The sequence below is a fragment of the Sorex araneus genome, chromosome 1 (assembly GCF_027595985.1).
Source record: "Sorex araneus isolate mSorAra2 chromosome 1, mSorAra2.pri, whole genome shotgun sequence".
Classification (NCBI taxonomy): Eukaryota; Metazoa; Chordata; class Mammalia; order Eulipotyphla; family Soricidae; genus Sorex; species Sorex araneus.
In genome coordinates, this window is record NC_073302.1 from 249,860,579 (window position 1) to 249,883,834 (window position 23,256).

At 38.6% G+C, this 23,256-nt stretch overlaps 1 protein-coding gene across 1 annotated transcript in view; it reads left to right on the forward strand.

Moving 5' to 3' along the window:
* Positions 1 to 23,256, forward strand: part of VWA8 (von Willebrand factor A domain containing 8) — a 350,725-nt gene that overhangs the window by 111,426 nt on the left and 216,043 nt on the right. The window contains exons 15-17 of the mRNA XM_055137059.1: positions 4,855 to 5,023; positions 8,757 to 8,834; positions 14,346 to 14,461. Coding sequence (XP_054993034.1) covers positions 4,855 to 5,023; positions 8,757 to 8,834; positions 14,346 to 14,461 — 363 coding nt within the window. The remainder of the gene's footprint in view (positions 1 to 4,854; positions 5,024 to 8,756; positions 8,835 to 14,345; positions 14,462 to 23,256) is intronic.

A 23,256-nucleotide genomic window follows, 5' to 3' on the forward strand; every position in this document is an offset into this window, starting at 1 on the left:
CCTGCCCTTGGTCAGAGCATGACGAGAGGAGTAAGAGTTTCCATAAGTGAAATCTTAGTCTATTCTATCTATATCAGAAGAAGAGACTTCTGATTATCTTAGGAAAAACAAAGATTCATGACCTGCTCTTACTTGTAATTTTATATATATAAATATATGTGTGTATATATGTGTGTACATATATATGCTTAATTTTTTATTCATTAAATATTTTTTATTGATTAAGACTCAACACTGAACATGGTGTATAATCTCAGTTTTTGTTGACAAGTGATGAATTGTAACTGAACATTGAACAGAACCCTTGATCAGGGTGATCACTGAACTTCTTTTTCTGTTTTGGGTTTTTTGGGGGCTGTTCCCAGTCATGCTTAGGGCTTACTCCTGGCTCTGCACTCAGGGATCACTCCTAGTAGAGCTTGGGGAACCAGATGGGGTATCAGGGACCAACTCTGTGTGGCCTTGCTGTAGTCTCTTATGTTTGAAGACAGGACTTGCACAATCTTTCTCCCCAGAAACCTCACCATATCTTTGCTCATGTATTAGGCCATGTAAAATCATAAAACTCAAGGTAGCGCCAAGAATTTGTATCAAAGTATTTATTTGTGTTTGAATCTTGCATCAAAGAGCCTTAACATGTTCTGACTTTGAAAAATTTTTAAAATATTTTTTGATTAAGAAACAGTTTTAAATTCAGTGCCTGTAAAGGGACTGATTAATCATTATGCGTATTGGTTTTGTCTTTTTGCCACCGAGCACCTTCTCTCACAAATTTTCTCAAGGGTCAGGGTAGGCATCTCTGCTTTCAGAGATGCCAACTGAAATTAATGATTTCAGTCCTTACCATTTTATTTTCCAATAAAGGAGGCTGTACTGTTTCTAAAAATATATTATTACTGAGGTAGCATGATCATGATAGCGTTAATGTTTATGCTTTCAGTGTACCAGTGACTGCACTGCCTCTTCCACCAACAAGTGCTAAAGACCCTTCCTTCTCTGTCCTCAATCACTTATAGCTGGTGTCTTCCTTCCCTGTCCTCCCTCCCGTTTTGGTAACCTCAGTCCTTTTTTCAGAACCCAAGGGTTTGTTTGCACTGGATACTGTCAAGTCCATGCTTTGTTTCTTTATATACCTCATGTGAATGAGATCACTTGGCATTCACACTTCTTTCTCTGACTTATTTCACTTAACATGACACTCTAATTCTATCAAAGTTGTAACAAAATACGTATTTCATCTTTCCTTGCACTTGAGTCATATTCTGTTCTGTATATATACCATTTCTTTATCCTCTCATCTGTCTTTGAGCATTTGGACTGTATCCAGATCTCGACTGTTGTAAATAACAAGGTGATGAACATTTAAACAAAGGTGTGTTTAAATTTTTTTAAACTCATGTTTCTGTGTTTTTGGATGCCATGGAGGCACTTATCTGTTTTTAATTCTTGCAACCAGAGACCCTCAAACAGTTTTTTTCCACCATTGTGGTTACTAATAATAATATATCTATTTCTTGATTTATTTAGTATCTGCTTTTTTTCTAGGTATTACTCTAGACCCTAAATGGTATAAAAAATAAATAAATGGGGCTGGAGAGATAGCACAGTGGGTAGGGCGTTTGCCTTGCACTCGGCCCGACCCAGGTTCGATTCCCAGCATCCCATATGATCCCCTGAGCACCGCCAGGGGTAATTCCTGAGTGCAGAGCCAGGAATGACCCCTGTGTATCGCCAGGTGTGACCCAAAAAGCAAATAAATAAATAAATAAATAAATAAATAAATGTTTCCATGTAGTTGACTACATTGCATAGGAAAAATATGAATTGTGTACATAATGCTTAAACTTATGAATTTGTACTGAATCAGAACATTAATTATAGCTCAGAAGCCCAACTGTGAGATCTTCCAGTTTATGATCAATGTTATTATAGAATTCTTTCATATTAGTCTTTCAAGTTTCATAATAATACGGATTTGACAAAAGTAGACCCTGTAATTTTCTTCAAAGGCTGGAGTTTATAGTTTTTTTTTATTTTAATGGCTTTGTTGAACTATAGTTGTCATATGATAAATGGTGCATATTTAAGGTGGGTAGTTTGATAAATTTTTATTGTATTTGTTTGGGGAAACCACCACAGTAAAGATAACAAATGCATCTATATCATATCTGTGTATTCCATTGAATACATTTATTAGACCCCTCTGTAACTCTTTTCTCCTACCCACTGTCACTCCTCTCCACTAGAAACCTCTTTCTGGCTACCCTGTATAGTTTATATTTTTTAAATTTTTTTATTAGTGGAATTACTTAGTATGTAGTCTTTAGTTGGTTTTGTAAGACAGCATAATTAAATTTTGAGACCTTCCATATAATAAAAAAGTGCATTTCTTTTTATTTTTGAGAATTATTGGAAAGTCCTCTCTAATAACTAATATTTTATGCCACCAAACATGAAGACTGATATTTATGAAATCTTTTATAAAAAGATCTTTTTCTTTTAAAAATTTTTAGGTAATAGTATCTACTTATCTAAAGTTAACCCTATGTTTATTTTTTCTTTGTATGTTATCCACTGTGTTAAATTCCAATAAAATCAGTTAAGTTTTTAATTTTAAATTTTAAAAGTGCTTGTTTCCTAATTCCTCAATTCCTTACCATGTCCATCCATGCTTGTATTATCTACCATTATGTCAGTTTTGCCAAAAGTTCATGGCAAATCCTTGAAAGCACTCTTGCTAACTTTCTGTCTTGAGAACTTAACATCATCAGGAAATGAGTTTCCATATGACCTATTTATATGTAAGGAAGCCTTTGGGTAAGCAAACAAAAATTTCCTTCTCATCCTGTTATTCAGTAGGTGTCTGTTTTTATAGTCAGCATACACTTCACTAATAGGCCTAACACATCAGCTGTTTCGTAAACTGCCCCCATGTGCCATTACAGTTAATACCAAAAGTAAGCCCTAGACTGGACATGTGTGTCCTGAGCAATGACCATTGCCTATTTAAATTGAACTACTACTTTGCTGTCATGTTAATTGCTCTTCTAATCCTAGCTTTACAGCTCAACTGTGGTACCTGTTTCCTGTTCTGTTGGCTTATGATGTAAATTGAACTTCCCCTTGTGGCTTGCTTGTTGCATTTAGGCTTTGTTTATTCCCAGATCTAGTATCCCTCCCTCTTGACTGAGAAATTACTTCTGTTGCTTTAATTTTGTGCTGTTAAAGCAGGCTTTGTGTCTCCCTTTCTTTTGTCCCAATTAGGAGAGAGAAGGATCAAAGATGAACCATTATCTGTTTCTAGGTCATTAAGCAGTTTTCTGGATTATAACAAACCACTTAGCAAAAGTAGAAAATGGAATACTCTTCCCTTCCAGCTTTCATATCACAGAATTTCCTCTGTTTCAATTCTGATTTTGTGACTCTCTAATCACAACCAATCCTGAGTGATTGATTATGCAACCTTCACAATTTTCAGGCTCTATCCAGGTTGTTATCTTCCCTCATTGCCAGAAACCCTCCTTTGGACAGAATAGTTCCATGCCCTGCTTGCATATGTGTTAGATAAGTTGTTTTTTTCCTGTTAAGAGAAATAAAATAATGTCTGGTGGCTTTTATGAAATTATACAGACCCTTCATAAGACGGTTTCTAAAAATTCCTTTCCCTGGCTAACAAATTATGGTGCGGCCTTAAAATTACATACCCTGCAATCCAGGACTCAGTGAAACTGTTGTACCAAGATAACATATCTGAACTCTTCAGAGAATTAATTTGCCTCTCTCTAGGAACAGTGGTAAAGAATAGTTATTTCTAGAGAAATGCCAGTTACTTTATTGTGGTTTTTTGTTATTTGATGATCTTGGCAGGTGCTTGAGATTCATCTCTTTCTTACTTAGCAAGGAGGGTGTCACCTGTAAAGGAATATTGCCACTGGAGTCTTGAGAACTTGACTAAAAACTGACAATGTTTGCATCCTGATTCGTAGTTTTTGCATTCTGATTCGTGGTTTCCACTCCTTTCTCCAAACATTACTCAAGTCATTTCATAAATGTGGGAAGTCTTTGTCTTACTCTCTGTATCATCCTAGAAGAGATTTATAGAAGAGATCACTTTTAAAAATACCTATAAAAGAGAATCATGTAAACGTTCCATTTTTCCTACCTTTTTAGACCCCATCTTCCTGATGCCAATCCAAATTGTATATTTCAATCCCTTATGTTGCTCATATTGTTGCTGTTATAAAAAGTCTCTCCATTCTGAATCATACTCCTTGGTCTTTCTCCAAACATTGCTCGAGTCATTTCATAAATTTGGGAAGTCTTTATCTTAGTCTCTGTATTTTAGCAGAGTTTCCCTACAGAGTGGGGAATTGACATGGGGTGGGTTCTTTGCAAGACAGAAGATTTTTAATAAAGAAGGGGGCATATCTAATGAATGTGAACCAGATGGGAATTTGTCGGAAGGAACTATTGAGAAAATTTGCTGTTGGCAGAGCTTGTCCAAATGGTGTTTTATGGACCCTGGGTACACCTTAGCAATAGAGCAGTTGCCTTGCATGTGCAAGGACCTGGGTTCACATCCAGCACCACAAACAAAAATAGACAAAACTGTGGTTAGTGCCAGGGATAAAATTTCATCAGTGGATATGCTGTATCCTCGCAGTAGGTGGTTCAGGTTTTGTCTTAATTGTAGGTTTTTAGAATGCCCGGGGGCTTCCCCCACTGAAGCTTGTTCTTTGATAGTAGCTTTGACAGTATTTACAGGATGATAACTTATTGCTCAGATTCAACCACAACAACCCGATTTTTCTAATATGAAAGGTTATGTTTTAAATTTTTTTTCCCCCCTTTTAGATCCATCTTTCCTGTCCACCCCTCCTTCAGAATCATCGCCTTGGCAGAACCTCCTGTGATTGGAAGCACAACACAGCAGTGGTTGGGACCGGAATTTTTAACCATGTTCCTTTTCCATCACATGAAACCACTTGTGAAAACTGAAGAAATGCAAGTGATTAAGGAAATGGTAAGGCCAGCTCTAGCCTGTTGCCTTCATCCGCTCTCTTTCTAAGGTGCTTGGGCATCTGCTGGAGCAGAGGTGAACAGATCTGGCTTTTTTTTTTTCTTTTGCTTTTTGGGTCACACCTGGCAATGCACAGGGGTTAACTCCTGGCTTTGCACTCAGGAGTTACTCCTGGCGGCGCTCAGGGATGCTGGGAATCGAACCTGGGTCGGCCGCGTGCAAGGCAAACGCCCTACCCTCTATGCTATTGCTCCGGCCCCCTAGATCTGGCTTTTTTCTCCCCTTTTTTGTTTGTTATTCTCCCCCACTTATCCCCAGATTTCTTTATATAGTGCTCCCCAAACTTTAATCAGCACCCTGTGGAGTCTGTGTTGAAATTCAGGTCACTGAGTCATTTGATGGAGGATGGTGCATGAAAATGAGCATTTCCAAAGTTTTCAGGAGATGCTGTTTGTCTGGAGGCCCAGACTTGGGAATTATGATGGTTCACTCCTTTCTTTTCACCTGTGGAAACCATTTTGTTTTTGTTTGTTTGGGGGCAAAATCCAGAGCTCAGGGGTTACTCTGGGCTCTGCACTCAGGGATCACTCCTCGTGGGATGCCAGGCATTGAACCCAGGTCTAACGTGTGCAAGTACTATCATTCTGGCCCTGTGGGAGCCATTTTGGAATCTCTTTCCTTTGTCTGCTCATCCAAATGGACTATTTTAATTTCCTATTGTGAACAAGCACGGCAGAGCCTGGCAAGCTGCCCGTGGAGTACTCCATATTCTAAAAACAGTAACAGCGAACGATCCTCATTTCCCTGATCCTGAAAGAGCCCCCAGTATGCCATCGGGCTACACTAGCACGCAACAGGGATGAATGGAGACGTTACTGGCGCCTGCTTGAGGAAATCGATGAACAATGGGATTACAGTGATACAGTGATTGTGAACAAAAGCCAAATGTATTTTTATTTCCTTAGATAGAAAATAAGAAGTGACTTGGTGGCCCTCACCTCCCCAGAACTGTAATGTGTCCTGTATTTGCCGGATTTACTCTCTGGTGGCCTGTAGTATACGTGATCCCTTCTGTGACTGCCTTAACCAAGCTTTGTGTTCAGTGCTTTCTAAATCCTAGGACCGCCCTATTAAATGTAATGGCACTAGCCACATTAAACAAAATTTAAACATTCAGTTGCTCTTTCTTATTTTAAGTGGTGAGTAGCCCTCTGGGGGCTTTTGGCTAGCATATTAGCATATATAAATAACCTTTTCATCTTCATAAAAATTTCTAATGGATACTGCTGTTCTGGATAACCAATAGCTTTTAATGTAAATGCATGAATTCTCTTTGAAGTATTGGAATGAATTGCTTGATTTTAAGTGTGATTCCTCAATTATTTCCTAAAATAGGTTCCAAATATACCATGGTTGTGGATAAGGAAATAGTCTTTAAATCAAACCACTTGCTTTAAATGTTAAATCTACTACTCACTAACTTACCAATCTTGGGTGAATTATTCAACCAGTCTCTTCTTTTGAGAATGGCACAATAGCACTTCCTACATCCCAGAACTGATTTAAAGAATAAATGCTATAAAGTATGTACTAAAGGGAACTGAGACATTAAAAAAATATTTTAATCACTTCATTGACCAAAAATGCTCCAGTTCACTTCTGAAATAGCCAGGATCACATACCATTGTTCTAACATCTTTGATTTTTTAAAATTAAGTGCTTAGTTGTTGAAGTGAATATTAAAATCAACATTTTCCAGATTAAAGTAGTTATAATTAAAGCCTTTCCAAGGAAAGGTGGAAAGGTCGGACTGCAGCTGTGTCTCACGAAGACAATGTTCATGAGAAACGGACTAGTTCCTGGTGTTTCATTTGCTCTCAACGGAACGAATATTTCCGAAGGCAGCAGTTCTGTATACCTAGGTTGAGAATTCAACATGAAGAACAACCTGGCACCTGAGCTGTACAGGAGGAAGAGAGTGGCGTGGAACGCCTTCAAGAGCCTTGAAGAAGTTGTTAAGAGGATGAAGAACCTCCAGCTCCAGGCACATCTTTTTGACTCTACCATTCTTCCTGCACTAACATATGCCTCAGAGACCTGGGCCCTATGAAAACAGGATGAGAACACTACTTGGGTCTCCCAAAGAGGAATCAAAAGAGCTATGCTGGGAGTATCATGTTTTACTCAAGCAAGAGAAGGAATCTGGAGTTCCGACCTCCATCGATGATCAAGAATCAGGGATGCTGTCTCGTTTGCCAAGGAGTTGTAAATCAGATGGGCTGGACATGTAATGGAATTTGGAGACAACCACTGGACTAGAGCTATTACCAACTGGATTCCATGGGACATCAAAAGAATGCCTGGCCACCCACCTATGAGATGGTCAGACTTTGTCATGACCCTGAACGAACAGTTTGAGGCTCTTCATGTTCCTGGAGTGAGCAGATGCCATTGGGCTACACTAGCACGCGACAGGGACGTATGGAGACATTACTGGCGCCCGCTTGAGCAAATCGATGAGCAACAGGATGACAAGTGATACAAGTGATAATTAAAGCCAATTTATGTGTTTATTTGGGCAGCTGCTCTTCAGAGTTCCTTGATAAACTGATCATGCCCCTTAGGTGTGTGGTTTGAGTTAGAGAAGGGAGCATTATGACAATGATGGTTAGAAAGGGTCACTCCAGATTGGAAATGTGTAGTAAAAGTGGGTAAAGGACCAAAGACGATGGCCTCTTAGTATCTGTACTGCAAACCAAACCATAATACCCGAAGGAGAGGGAGAGAGAGTGGGAAGGAAGGAGGGAGGGAGGGAGGGAGGGAGAGGGAGATGGGGGGAGGCAGGAGAGGGGAAGAGAAGAGATGAGAGAAGAGAGAGAGAGAGAGAGAGAGAAGGAGAGAAGGGGAGAGGAAGAGAGAGAGAGGGAGAGAGGAGAGAGGAGAGAGAGAAAGAGAGGGGAGAGAGAGAAGGAGAGAAGGGGAGAGAGAGTGTGTGAGAGAGAGAGAGAGAGAGAGGGAGAGAGGGAGGGAGGGAGGGAGGGAGAGAGAGAGAGAGGAGAAAGTGCCTGCCATAGAGGCAGGCTGGGGGTGGAAGGGATATAGGGGGTATTGGTGGTGGGAAATGTACACTGTTTGAGGGATGGGCGTTGGAACATTGTATGACTGAAGCCCTGTCATGAAAGTTTTGTAACTGTATCTCACAGTGATTTAGTTAAAAGCAAAGACAAAAAAAAAAAGTTGTTGGGAAAATAGAGGGCTTGAATATTCTTTAAGGATGATGGTTGGATAGCTTCTGTCAGTAGGCACAGATATAAAGTTACTAACTGCATTTTACCTCAGTAAGAAAATGCCAAATTTAGAGGTAAAATTATGCCAACAAAAACAGGAAATGATAATGGATGAAAGATATTTTATGGGTACACTGTATGCTGATTTCTTAAATTGAGTTACATTCTTTATTCCATTTTATCCTGATAATAGAATTATAAGTGCAAAGAAGATTTTGTTGGCATTTTGTTTTTTGGCCTGATTCTTAAAGAGAAAATGGTGTATAAAAGTTTTCTAAGAAGATGAATAAGCAAATGTATCCATGAGTTAACATGTTACTTGCAATCAGGGGCTTTGCCAAAAAAGTAATTCTAACATTATTTGCTAAGTTGCCATAACCTCTGTTTGGTTGATCTGGTTGATCTCATACCAATGTAATTTTTATTTACTTGATTCTTTCCTAAAATAGGTACAAAATACACCTCTGGAAGCTTTGGACAAATTGTTGTCATTTACACACAAACTCAGAGAGACACAGGATCCGACAGTAAGTGTGGGATTTTTTCTTCAGACTTTTTTTTTGTGTTGAGCTGTTCTTTATTACAGTTCAGTATTTTAAAATATATTTTATTCTTTCAGTGATTTTGATATGTATTTGATATGCCAAAAACAGTAACAACAAGTCTCATAATGGAGACGTTACTGGTGCCCGCTCAAGCAAATCGATGAACAGTGAGATGACAGTACTACAGTGCTACAGTCTTTAACATTTTTTCTAGTTCCTCATGACTGGTGTTGTATAAAACAACTTTTAGCTCTAGGAATATATATTGGTGTCCCTTGGGGTTTGGCACTATAATGTCATCTAATATTCTGGCTCTAAGTATCTACCTCTTTGCAAACGCTTACATCTTCTGCTTTAACTTCTAATTTCTTCTTGATTCTCTGTTCTTAATCTCATTTCTGTTGTGATATGAAGGTATGTTGTAAAGATCTATGCCTTGTAATACTGTTTTTCAGTTTCCCTAGCTGTAAAATGGGATATTCCATTAACTTCAGGAAGAAATAGTGATAAACATGTGACTCCTGTTTATTAATTGCTCAATGTTTATTTCTTTCAATTCCTAACTGTATGAAAACAGTAGGATCACTGTAAACTCAAATTTTTTTTTCTTTTTGGATCATACCCGGCAATTCACAGGGGTTACTCCTGACTCTGCTCTCAGGAATTAATCTTGGCTCAGGGGACCATATGGAATGCTGGGAATTGAACCCAGGTTAGCCGCATGCAAGGCAAGCACCCTACCTGCTGTGCTATTGCCCCAGCCCCTCAAAATTTCTTAAATAACTAAGTGATCTTAGATTTGAAGTTATTCAAATCTATTTCTATTTCTTAATTTCCTGAGTTATTAATCTATTGGCCAAATTGTCTAAATCGGAAACCATGACATCATTCTTGCTACCTTGCTTTCCCTCTATCTCCATTTAACCTGCAGGCAAATTTAGCAACTCATCAATTTAGCATCTTGATGTTGCAATATATATGTATTGTCATAATAGATATCTTAATCTTAATAAAAACATGGAATATTGTTATTTCCTTTTATCTGCATTCTTCACCCATAACTCATTGCTTTATTGTTGCTATTATAATAAATTATCATAAATTTGCGGTTTATGAAAGCAAAAATTAATTTTCTCGCCATTTTGGATACCCCAGGTTTGACATGGATATCACCAAGCTGACATAAAAATGTCAGTGAGATCAGACTCCCTCAGAAGACTGAGAGTTCATTCCTTGCCTCTTCTAGTTTCTAGTAACTCCCATTTGTTTTAATGATCTTTATATACAATTTTAATTGAACCACCATGAGATACACAGTTACAAAGGCTGTTTATGATCCAGTTTTAGTCATACAATGTTCCATCACCCTCCCTCCACCAGTGTACATTTCCTACCACCAGTGTCCCTAGTATCCCTTCTACCACCCCCCCACCCCCTCAGCCTATCTCTTTCCCTCTCTCCCTCCTTTCTTCTTCTCTCTCCCTCTCTCCCTCCTTTTCTTCTGTCTCTTTTCCCTCTCTCCCTCTTCTTCTTTCTCTTTTCCCTCTCTCCCTCCTTTTTTCTTCTCTCTCTCCCTTCTATTCTTCTTTCTCTCTCCCTGTCTCACTTCTCCCTCCTTTTCTTCTTTCTCTCTGTCTCCCTCCTTTTCTTCTTTCTCTCTCCCTCTCTCCGTCCTTTTGGGCATTATGGTTTGAAATACAGGTATCGAAAAGTTGTCATGTTTGGTTCTGTACCTACCTTCAGCACACAGATCCTATCCAGAGTCATCATTTCCACCTATCATTGTCGTAGTGATAATGACAATTAGCACCACCTTCTCTATCCCAGCTGCCTGCTCCCCCAGCACTTGACACAGGCTTCCAACTGTGGGCCCATTCTCCTGGCTCTTGTTTTTACTCTCTTTGGGTATTAATCTCATACTATGTTTTCCACGAATGAGTGCAATCATTCTGTCTGTGTCTCTCCTGACTCATTTCACTCAACATGACACTCTCCATGTCCATTCATTTATAGACAAATTTTCATGAGTTCAGTTTTACTAACATCGGCATAGTATTCCATAGTAGTACAGTTTCATCTGTTCTCGGGCACGCAAGTTGTTTCCATATTTCGGCTTTTATGATAATGGTGCTGTGCTGAACATAGAAGTGTAGATGGTGTTTCTGCTGTGTGTCTTTGTGCCCCTAGGATACGGTATTGCTGGGTCACATGGAAGCTCAATTTCTAGTTTCTTCTTAAATTTTTTAGAATTTTTATAAAGTTGTTCATAATAATCATTACATTTAATATTCAAACACCAATCCCACCACCATAAGAGGAAAGTTTGTGAAGATTGTTGTATTTCATCCTGGAGCCATTTAGTTTCTTGTATAAAATATTACAGGCATATATATATGTTAAGGCCAAACAAATGTGTACTACTTTTGCAACATCAATGGGCTAGAGTATGAGAGGTCGCTTCAGGAATTCTGAAATTTAGAATATGATTATAGAGCAGATTCAGTCATGGGTAAGGCCTATGTCGCTCTCTTCTTGGCCACTGGTGATAGTATATGGCGCTGGGAGCAGTTTGTGGGTGTAACAGCCAAGTTTGTGGAAAACTTGGGAGCTGTGGGGAGGAGGCCCAGTCCCGCTCTGAGCGAGCTTGGAAATTTCAGTCATGGGTCCCACATACCTGGGTTTTTCTGCAGGTTCCCACATGGGTGAGGCTCATCCACGTCTGTGGATAGCAGCCTTGAGCATGGCTGTGGTTGAATCCTGGAGGTTTTTGGCTTCGAGGGTTGTGCTGAGGCGATGAAGGAAACTCATTCCGTTCCCCCCCCCCCCCCCGTTGCCCCTTTGTAGACCTCAATTTCTAGTTTTTTGAGGAATGTCCATATTGTTTTCCAAAAAGACTGGACCAGTTGGCATTCCCACCAGCCGTGAATGAGAGTCCCTTTCTTCCCACATCCGTATCAGCACTGGTTGCTCTTGTTCTTTTTTGATGTGTGCCCGTCTCTGTGGTGTGAGTTGATATCTCCTTTTGATTTGCGTCTCCCTGATGATTAATGATGTGGAGCATTTTTTCATGTGCCTTTTGACTATTTGTATTTCTTTTTATTTCTTCTCCACATTTTTTGACTTCTGAATTCAGTGTATGTTTAGAATAAGATAAGGACGTTTTACCCTAGAAAGCTACTTTATTGCTTTTGTCATGAGAATTCTGTTTTGATTGGTTTGTTAAACATTTCTCATGATGAAAGAGGAATTTTCAGTGATTCTAGTTTTTGAAGAAAGCTGCTGGGACATATTTTTGCATCTTTCAGTCATACTGGTTGTGGAGGGGGGGTGGAATTCCTATTTTCAGTCCTTCCTTTTTTTCTCATCTTTTACATAGTTTTATTTTTTTTTATATAGCCATCAGTTGACAACATTTGAAGCATTTGTTGAGTCCTTTCCTGTTTTTGTTGCCAATAATCTTTCTTGTGATAGGCAGATGATTGAAGTAGCTCTCTATTTTCTCAGTTTTTTCTGATCTTTATTTTACATAATTCTGCCTTATTAATCTTTATAAAATCATGTTGCTACTTTGCCCATAATAAACCTCTAGTGCTTTTAAGTGTTAAGACAAGTTCTTGGAATTATCAGTAGCAAGTCTGGTATTTGGAGCAAGCTTCCCAGCAGACACGCCAGTAAAAGTGGGCTGAATTCCTCACGCTCCTCATGTTTTGCTTTCTTGCCTGTGTTCAGAGCATTTCTCTTTCCCACTTGAACATAATTTAATGCAAAATAAGTGTCAACTGTTCCACTTATTTTGCATTAAATTATGTTTTTTGAATTATGATTTTTTTATATTTATTGTCTCCATGTCTGAATGCAAATTTGTTGAAATAAGTATGAGCCTAATGTTTACTTGTAAAGAGGTTCTATTTCAGAACATGTTTTTTAAATAGAAAATAGCATATTTTGTGTGGTGGTCATGCTCCTAATCTAGTTCCCAAAGTGGTTTTAACCATTGGTCCAGAGGCATTAAAAGGTTGAAAACTATGTTACAGTTGAAATAAAACATTAATAATGTCTATAAACAACTCATTGAGTATTGGAATACAAATGGAAGGAGAAATTGATTCATAATTTTCTTGAGATATAAAAAAACACTTGAGAAAAACTTTGAAATAAGCAGAGGTGCAGGGAATATCTGATACTTTCCTGTCATCCATTCTGAACCTTTTCCTAATTGCAGAGTTTCTGTCTTCCATTTCTTATATGCCACTTCACTGCCCGCAAATACTGTGTGGTTTCACCCTTCCTTTTCCAGCCGTTCTAAAGAGCTTGTTGCTTTCAGAGTTCTTTCCTACAGTCTTCAGTAGAAAATACTGTTTCCTAATCCAATGTTCTCTTGTTTTAAAACAAGATCAGTAACAATTTGATTCATTAAATTCTATACTGATGTAGACACTTCCCCCTGTTTTATTTTTTTTCATTTGTTTCTTCTTGAAGAGATGAATATATTTGTTGAGCATCCACATGTGTCAGAACTCCTCTGAGTGCTTTGGAACAATTTCCTAATTTAATTCTCATAACAGCTGGAGAGTTGAAGGCATTATTTATCATTGCCATTTTTAAAAGGAGGAAACTATGATTTGAAGAGATTGAGTTATTTGCCAAGGCTCAGAGCTGATAAATGGGTGCCGCTTTGTCTCATTCCAAAACTTAAAAAAACTTTACCATTACAACCGAGAGAAAAAAAAAAAAGATAAAGGAAATCAGATGCAATTGATTTAATATATTTTGACTAATTTTAAAAAAAAACTTTACCATTACATTATGCTATGTGCCACAATAATTTCAAATCCCGGTCAAGAAGTATTTCTTGATCGTTGGCACATCCTGAGTTCTTTACTTGACACTCTTTTAATGGACTTGGGTGACATATAAGAAGACACGGGGAATTACTGACTGGTGCAGAAGGGGTATCCAGCAATAGAGTGAAGGTCCGCTTGGCATCCTTGTGGCCAGCAGAGTAAATGGCCCCCATTTCTCTATTTCTCTTTTTCTCTATTCCAGAAGCCATATATTGGAGTAAAATCTTACACATTTTCAGGGTATCTTAACAGTCTGGCTCCATGTCAGCTAGAAAACAAAACAAAAACAGAAAACCCAAAGACTTGATTGTGCAGAAGGGCTTTTTGTAAGTCAGGTGCATCCTGTATCACACACCATACTTCCTCCGACCCTTCTTCCCTCCTATCCAAATGAGAGTTTGCATAGCATTTAGCACAGTAAAATCACATTACATTCAGTCAATACACGTTTAAAGAGATTTAAAAGACTCTCTTTAAGGATATTTTAAGTATAAATTGCTGTTTTATTTGTAATTCTTTAAAAGCATAAATTTATTTTAAGTTGGATTTGCCTCTTAGGAATACTGAGTTCTGCTATGATAACTCTCTGCATACAGGGACTAATAATTGAGTTGAGACAAGACTCTTACCATGCTCTGTTTTCCGATAGGCACAATCATTGGCATCCTCACTCTCGACCAGACAGCTGTTGCGAATTTCTCGCCGGCTGTCGCAGTACCCCAATGAAAATCTTCACAATGCTGTTAATAAAGCATGCCTTTCCAGGTAAACATATTGTCCTTTTTCACTGTATTCAGATGTCTATATTTTTGTTAAATGAATAACATGAGTTTAATTAATTACTTGCATTCACAGGCCTGCAAAAAGTATTGGTCTAAATTAGTTTAAATAGGCAGTTCAACCTTACAGTTGGGCTTATAACATATCTTTTTCAGGCACACCAAAAATTTCAAGAGATATTTTGTAAATGTATTTAGTCATTTGCTCATATCAGAGGGTAAATGAAATAAATAAAATAGAAGTGGGTTTGGGACTTAGGCACCAGTCATGTGTTGGGGCCTGGGAGATAGGACAGTGGGTAAGGGACTAGGCAGATCTGGGTTCATCTGGTTTTAATCCCCAGCACCGCATATGATCCCCAAAGCCCCACCAGGAGTAATCCTTAAGCACAGAGCAATGGGTGAAGTCTGTGCACTGTTTGGTATGTACTTCCCCCTGCCAAAACCCCCCCGAAAAAAACAGTCATGTTGTCTTCAAAGCTAGTGTTTACTATTAAGTTTCCCAAATTTTATCGAAACTTCCCTTACTACTTAGTGCCACTCTGTTATCCAGATTTAACAAAAGTGACATCTTTTCCACCTGCATTAATGTTTTTCATACCTATTTAGAAATGGTTATGAAACATTGGCTTAAAGAATCACATTTGCAAGAAACTATTTTAATAATAATAATAAAAGAAGAGATAATAAACTATTTAGAACCATACCAGTGGGCTCAGAGGAAACAGCTTTCATATGATCTAGTAATTATTCTTATGTGATTATTACTATTCATTCATTTCCTGGCATATAAAAGGGCTTAAAACAATTTTTTTGATGGAATTTATAATAGACTTCAGTAAATCTTCCATTTAGTGTTTTTTTTTCCTTATAAGCTCCTTGAGTTGCAACTTATATAACTCTCAGCTTATTCTCTATGTGGTATATGTAGCTGAAATTATTCTTTTTCCAGTGTCTTAGAGTAAGTCTTTGAATAACTAGTAATTGAGAGAAAATATAATTGGTTCTATTCACTTTAGAAGAATATTAGGCTTCTAATGAATGTTAGGAAAAAAGTCCTACATATTTCTCAGCATCACAAATTGAACAAAATTGAGATAAGACAGATAAAAGTCATTATTTACCTAGTATTTGTGGATCAGAATTTGTTTATAGATATGTATGGATAGATAGTCAATGCTAAGCAATAAAAATAGTTTTGGAACACTGGGGGAAATGTGTTTGAATAGTCTTATCCAAAGTATTCTGCAGACCTTTGTATATGCAGTGGCAGTTGAATCAACTTCCAGTTTTCTTTAAATAAATAAGGATCGGTGATGAAGCTTAGTTTTAGAATACATACACTGCAGGTATAAGACCCTGGGTTTGATTCCTGGCTCTGTTAAATAATCAATCAATCAATCAATCAATCAGGGGGCTAGATTAATATATAGGGGCTAAGGTACATTCTTTCACGTGCTCATTCAATCCGTGGCACCATGTGTGCTCTGAACATCATTCATTGGGTGCAGTTCTGGAGTCCGCAAGCACTGCTAAGGTAACCTGGGTAATCTCCAGCCTGACAGAGCGGGGCCACAACAGATCTTTGAATGGGCCACTTGGTTGTCCAATGAGCACTAAAAGGGGGGACCCAGTCTTCTGAGCATTGCTTGGGAGACATCAGCCCCTTGGAGAAAAAAAAATGTAATGTATACCGACTTAAGAAATAGATGAGTTATCAAATTTCAGGGGGCAGATATGCTTTAAGATATTACTGTATAGTATAGGAGACTAACATCCAAGGATAATAGAGGTAAGGGCCAGGAGGATCGCTCCACAGCTTGGAAGCTGGCCTCACATGCTGGGGGGAAAGGCAGCTGGGATGGTAAAGGGAACACTAAGGGAATGATGCTTGGAGGACTCGCTTGGGATGGGAGATGTGTATTGAAAGTAGACTATAGACCAAACATGATGGCCTCTTACTACCTGTACTGCAAACCATAACACCCCAAAGGAACTCAGAGGAGAGAGAGGGAGTAAAAGGGACTGTGCCTGCCACAGAGGCAGAGGGTGGGGGGATGGGGTGAGGGTGGCAGGAGGGTTATGAGAACATTGGTGGTGGAGGGATGGGTACTCCATCATTGTATGACTGAAATGTAAGCATGAAAGTTTGTAACTATCTCACAGTGATTCTTTAAAAAAATGATATTACTGTATATAACATGAAATATTACTGTATATAACATGAACATATACTGTATATAATGATATTACTGTATCTAACAGTGGATGAGTGGGTCACAGAGCTAGGAAACAGTGACAAATAGTGATGGAAAATCCAGACCTCCTCCCAGAATGCCTGTTCCTCAGGATGCTAGCCAACTCACCTCGCCCTTATCACAGATCAACATCCTCAAAAAGTCCGCCCTAGATGATGTGGGAGCAGCCCTGACTGCCCCGCTGGCCGGCCTTTCCTGAAGGATCCCCAGCAAACACAATGGGTGGCATTGAGCCCGGGAAGTGACCCTGGGCAGTGCCAGCCCAGAAGAGCAAGAGAAGTCCACCCTCAACAGACTTGTGAGGGTCTCCCATTCTGAAGGCAGGGTGCGAAAACTGAGAGCAGACAGCTGTGGGTCCTGATGGGTCACAGGACTTCAAATAGGACAGTTAAATGTCGACAAGGAAGGGATACAACCAGCCTGACTCGGACAGTGTGATTTGAACACACGGAACTCCCTAACTTACTTGCTCTGCAAGTATTTTTTAACCCATTATGACCTTGAACTACTTGCACTTCAAGGGGTCTTCTACCACCCCCTCCGCCCCTCATCTCCATCACCCCACCCCACCCCCACCACCCACCCTGGCCTGCAACTGCAATTAGAATAACTTCAAGGGTTGTCCCAGGTCAGTGGAAAGGAAAGAAGTTGGGGTTGGGGAAGGATTGGGGCAGCCCATCAAGGACTCAAATAGAGTTTGAGTTAATTGTTAATGGCCATGTGGCCTGGCCATTTATGGTAAAGCCAGTGCCAACAGTAACATCTAACATATTAACTGGGGGCTGACAAGCACAGTGACTGCTGCAGACCACCGTGTAGTAGCAAGCACCACTTGACTATATCTTTTCCTTTTTTCCTTTGTATTTTTGTTTATACAAATATCTGATTTGCACAGACAAACAGGGAAGGATTGTAGGAGTTCTATACTAATTTTTCGTTGAGAAAAGGTAGCTTAGTGTAATTAAAATTTTTTTCAGGTAATTTCCTAAAAATATCTGGCAATATTATCTTGGTGACCTTAGCTTCCATGTTCTTACTGCCTCCCAGGAAAGAGAGATGGGCCCTGGGTAGATGTGACCGACCCCCCACATCCCACCCCCCCCCCTCGCCGGGTCTCTACTATGCTCTCTAGCTAAGTTCTGCAGATTCATGACCTCCCTGCAGACGGGGATAGTGCTTAGAAAGTCTGGGAAGGCTTCCAGTACTACTCTGGTATTTGGGGAGGGAGATACAAAAAAAAAAAAAAAAGTCAGACTTTGTATTTTCATACCCCTAAGGAAGTTCTCTACCAGCTAAGCAAGGCATTTTCTAGAAGAGCAGGAAGTGCAGCTGCACTCCTGGGATCAGTAGGGCATAGTTATTCAGTATTTTGCTGTCATCACACAGAAAACCAGGAAAGAACGTTGCTCCCTGGGACCAGTTTTCTACCAGTCATCAGGGGCTTGATAGATCTCCCCCTCCAGCAAGTCTTGAACACCAAAGGGTCTCATGAGCACCATCCCTATTAATGGGAACAGCTTAGAAGCTAACTAGACTACAGAGCCTAGAAACAGACACATATTTTGAGGAACTTAGCTACTGCAGAAGTAACATTATATCAGTATAGAATAGACAGATTTGTCAATAAAAATTAAAAAATTGTCCTTTATCCCATATGAAAAAGTAAAATCCAGATATACACTAAAAGATACTATAAGTTATAAATTAAGAAATGTTCTGCAAGATGATTTATGTTCAAAATAGGATTGATATTCAGGAACTGCAAATAGATAAGGTTTAAAGGAAATCAATCCCAAAGGCTGCATAGGCCATAGAGAAAAATTAATGAAAATTACCAGTAATATTTGAAAAGATATTCCTTCATTATTTATAAGGAAAATGGGATTTAAAACAATTGAAAACAATAGCTGTCACTTTATACTTAAAATTTTCTTACCTATAAATGATTCTGCTTTTTTGATCCGTTGACCTCATAGAAAAATGGGGTGAGGAGAGGAACAGACCCTCTCCTAAAGAATACATGCAGGTCACAAATGGACACATTAAAAAAGTGCTCATCATCACTCATGGTTAGGGAAATGCAAATCAAAATAATATTGAGGTGTCTCACCTCAGAGAGAGTGGCACATATCAAAAAGCCCAGAAACAGCCAGTGTTGGTGGAGCTGTGGTGAAAAAGGAACCCTCGTTCATGCATTATAGGTGGCAGTGTCATCTGGTTTATCCTCTTAGAAAGAACTGTGGAGATCTCACCAAAAATAGGAATAGAACACCCATGTTACCCAGGGATATGACTTCTTGGCACCTATCCCCCAAGTGTAGAAACACCTTTGTTTATTGCAACATTTAGTACAATAGCCAAGACATAGACATTTAAAACCCAGGTGCCCAACCATGGATTAATGGATAAACAAAGTACATATATATATATGTACTGTATATATATGTATTTTCTTGGTACATTGGTATTTGGGTACACATCTGACTATGCTTAGTATATATTAATATATGTTTATATATATATATATATATATACACACACACAATGGAATACTATCCAAGTCTAAGAAGGAGCAAAATCATGCAATTTCCTGTGATGTAAATGGAACTAGAAAATAATCATGCTGAAGAAATGAGTCCAAAGATACAGAATGTTCTGTCTCACATGTGGAACTGAAAGATACTCATCAAGGCAATAGAGAAGGACCAGAACAAATCAATGGGAAAAACGATTCACACAACTAAGGTTGGAGGATAAGAGACTGAAAAGTTTGAGGTCCTTAGTAGGGAGGTGGGTTTGCTGGTAATGAATTTTGGGGGGGGATTATCAACACGGAAAACCACTATTAACAATAAGTCACAGAAGACTCTCAAAAAATTAGATATTGAATTCCCATTTGACCCAGCAATACCACTGCTGGGAATATATCCCAGAGAGGCAAAAAAGTACAATCGAAACAACATCTGCACATGTATGTTCATCGCAGCACTGTTTACAATAGCCAGAATCTGGAAAAAACCCGAATGCCCCAGAACGGATGACTGGTTGAGGAAACTTTGGTACATCTATACAATGGAATACTATGCAGCTGTTAGAAAAAAGGAGGTCAAGAATTTTGTAGTCAAGTGGATGGGCATGAAAAGTTTCATGCTGAGTGAAATGAGTCAGAAAGAGAGAGACAGACATAGAAAGATTGCACTCATCTATGGTATATAGAATAACAGAGTGGGAGACTAACACCCAAGAACTGTAGAAATAAGTACCAGGAGGTTGACTCCATGGCTTTGAGGCTGGCCTCACGTTCCGGGGAAAGGTCAACTCAGAGAAGCGATCACCAACTACATTGTAGTCGAAGGCCATGTGGGGGAAGGGAGTTGCGGGCTGAATGAGGGCTAGAGACTGAGCACAGCGGCCACTCAACACCTTTATTGCAAACCACAACAGCTAATTAGAGAGAGAAAACAGAAGGGAATGCCTTGCCACAGTGGCAGGGTGGGGTGGGGGGGAGATGGGATTGGGGAGGGTGGGAGGGACACTGGGTTTACGGGTGGTGGAGAATGGGCACTGGTGAAGGGATGGGTTCCCAAACTTTGTATGAGGGAAGTATAAGCACAAAAGTGTATAAATCTGTAACTGTACCCTCACGGTGATTCTCTAATTAAAAATAAATAAATTAAAAAAAAAAACAATAAGTCACAGAAGAACCTCAATCAGGAAAAAAAGTGGTACTATTTTTACTAAAACAACTATACCTTTTTTGGGTAGAAAGAAATGAAATTTTACTTAGTCTATTCCTTTTGTGTGTGTGTGTTTGGGGTTGGGATTAGGGGACTTACCCACATATGCTTAAGGCTCACCCCTACCTCTGTGCTCAGAAATCACTCCTGGCAGGGCTCAGGGTACCATATGCAATGCAGGCAATCAAACCTAGGTAATCTGTGTGCAAGGCAGATACCTTAATCTTTGTACTCTTTTTCTGGTCCTGGAAATCTAAATTGAATGAGATTAAAAATAGTGATTTTCTGGGGCTGGAGCGATAGTACAGTGGGTAGGGTGTTTGCCTTGCACGTGGCTGACCCGGGTTCAATTCCCAGCATCCCTGAGCACTGCCAGGACTAATTCATGAGTGCATGAGCCAGTAAAAACTCCTGTGCATCGTCGGGTGTGACCCAAAAAGCAAACCAAAAAAAAAAGTGATTTTCAAGAGGATATTTGACATCTGATGCCATATATGTCAAATGTTTAATACAACAAATAGTATGTTAAATACAACAAATAAGTTTTTACTTAAACATGTGCAACAAACTGAAAATAAGAATGGGAAAGACATACACCAATTTCAGTATGAGAGTTACCTTCAGGGTTGGAAAGATATAAGTAGAATCCTTAATATTCCTCGTAGTTTTCTGCATACTTGAAATATTTCATAGTTTTAATTGTTGAGAAAATCCTTACCTTCATACTCATAAATATTCCATTGAGTGAAAGAGTAATTTTTTCTCCTAGGATTATCGATGCACCATAATAAAACTATATTTTGTATTACCCCATGACCTTTTGCAAATACCAGACCAGGTGTCTTATTTATATGCATCATTGTTGCCTTTAGCTAGGTGGATCAAAAAGCCTCTTTATGAGCTTTTCTTTAGGATAACAATGGCAGGAAGAAACTAAACAAAAATTAAAGCAAACTAATCTGTCACAGAATTCTTGGTGATTTTAAAAATATTACCTTTTCTCATATTGAAATAGAAAAAATCAAATTTAATGGAAAATATTAAAATAAAAGTTTATGTAATTATGCTAATAAGATCTATTTTACCTTTACTGGTATTTGGGTATATGTCTGACTATGCTTAGGACTTACTCCTTTCTCTGTGCTCAGGGATCACTCCTTTTAGCGTTGAGGGGACCGTGTATGGTGCTAGGGATTGAATTGGCTATATGCAAGCAAGTGCCTTACCTCCTGTGCTATCTCTCTGGTCCTAATGAAATACATTACTAATTTAAGAAAGCTAAGAGAAATTATCTAGCCTAAATTTTAAAGTATTAAATTAATTTAAACATTAGGTAAGCCTTTTAAAGATCTTATTTTTGAAGTATTATTGGTTTATGCGAGTTGAATTCAGACTAAAACAGTTCTACATCAACTTCTTTATCTTCATAATATTTTATATGGACATCAAGAGGGACCTTGATGTATGATATATTTTCTAAATATTTGAAAACATATGAAGCCCAAAGGAAGAAAATCTAGAAGTTCACAGAGTTATGTATTTGCATTCCAATTTTTTTTGATGTGGAAATTAATTAGAAGTTACTATGAAGTCTTACTCCATTAAAATATTTTGATTCTGGAAAACCTTGAGATGTTGATCCTTTACCATAGAAATTTTGGGTAGAAATATAAGAATTTAGTCAAAAATGAAGATTAGTTTTCTCTAACATTGAGATAATAAAATATTTTCATTAACCAGAAACTTAGTTTTCATACCATATTTTTCAAAATGTTTCTTTGACAGTTAAATTTCCACTCAGAGCTAATTGATGTTTTGAAACAAGTCTGATAGAATTAATTGGAGGCATTTTTAATGATTTTGATGAATTGTCATGTGAATTTTGTTGTTTAAAGAACAGTAGTAATTTTGCTTGAAGAAACAACTATTGACTTAAAAATGACTTTAATTTCTTTAATGCAGTGATTTAAAAAATCTAGCTCTTTAGATTTTTCTGTTATTTAACTTTATAAATCTAGCAGGTCTTGCTTTTATGGGCCTTTGAAAACTGGTTCAGTTTATAAACCAAAACTATTTACTATCGACTGTTCTCTATAGGCTTCGGAAGTGATCTATAAAAATGTTCCAGTAAAAGAGTATGTGAGGGGGCTGGAGCAATAGCACAGCGGGTAGGGCATTTGCCTTGCACACGGCCGACCCGGGTTCGATTCCCAGCATCCCATATGGTCCCCTGAGCACCACCAGGGGTGATTCCTGAGTGCAGAGCCAGGAGTAACCCCTGTGCATTGCCAGGTGTGACCCAAAAAGCAAAAAAAAAAAAAAAAAAGAGTATGTGAGGATGTGTTGACAGAAGATGCAGATATATGTTGGGAATAGCAAAGAAAGTCTAAGTTTATAGTGGTTAATTAAGGTCATCTAGAAGTACTTGGAACCTAATACTATAAGCCTGGCTTCTGTTCATAAGAGTGTGAGAAGAATGAAGGGCAGGTGCCAAGACATAGGTTCAGAAAACAAGATGAAAACCTACTTATAGAGACTGGAGATATGGTGAGAATTTGGCTTTGAAAGACTAAGCATTATTCTAAGAATTATGACAAAAGGTAGAGATGAACAGTATAATGGAATTCATGTTGAGCTATATAAAAACCTCCCTTATCTAGCCTAGCACCCAGATGAGGCAGCGGGTGGGACTTTACATATTCTTCCATTTGCTTTCTTGCTCCCACTGCCTCCCTCTTCCCCCTAATTTTTATTAAATATCCATGACCTGGACCATTACAAAACTG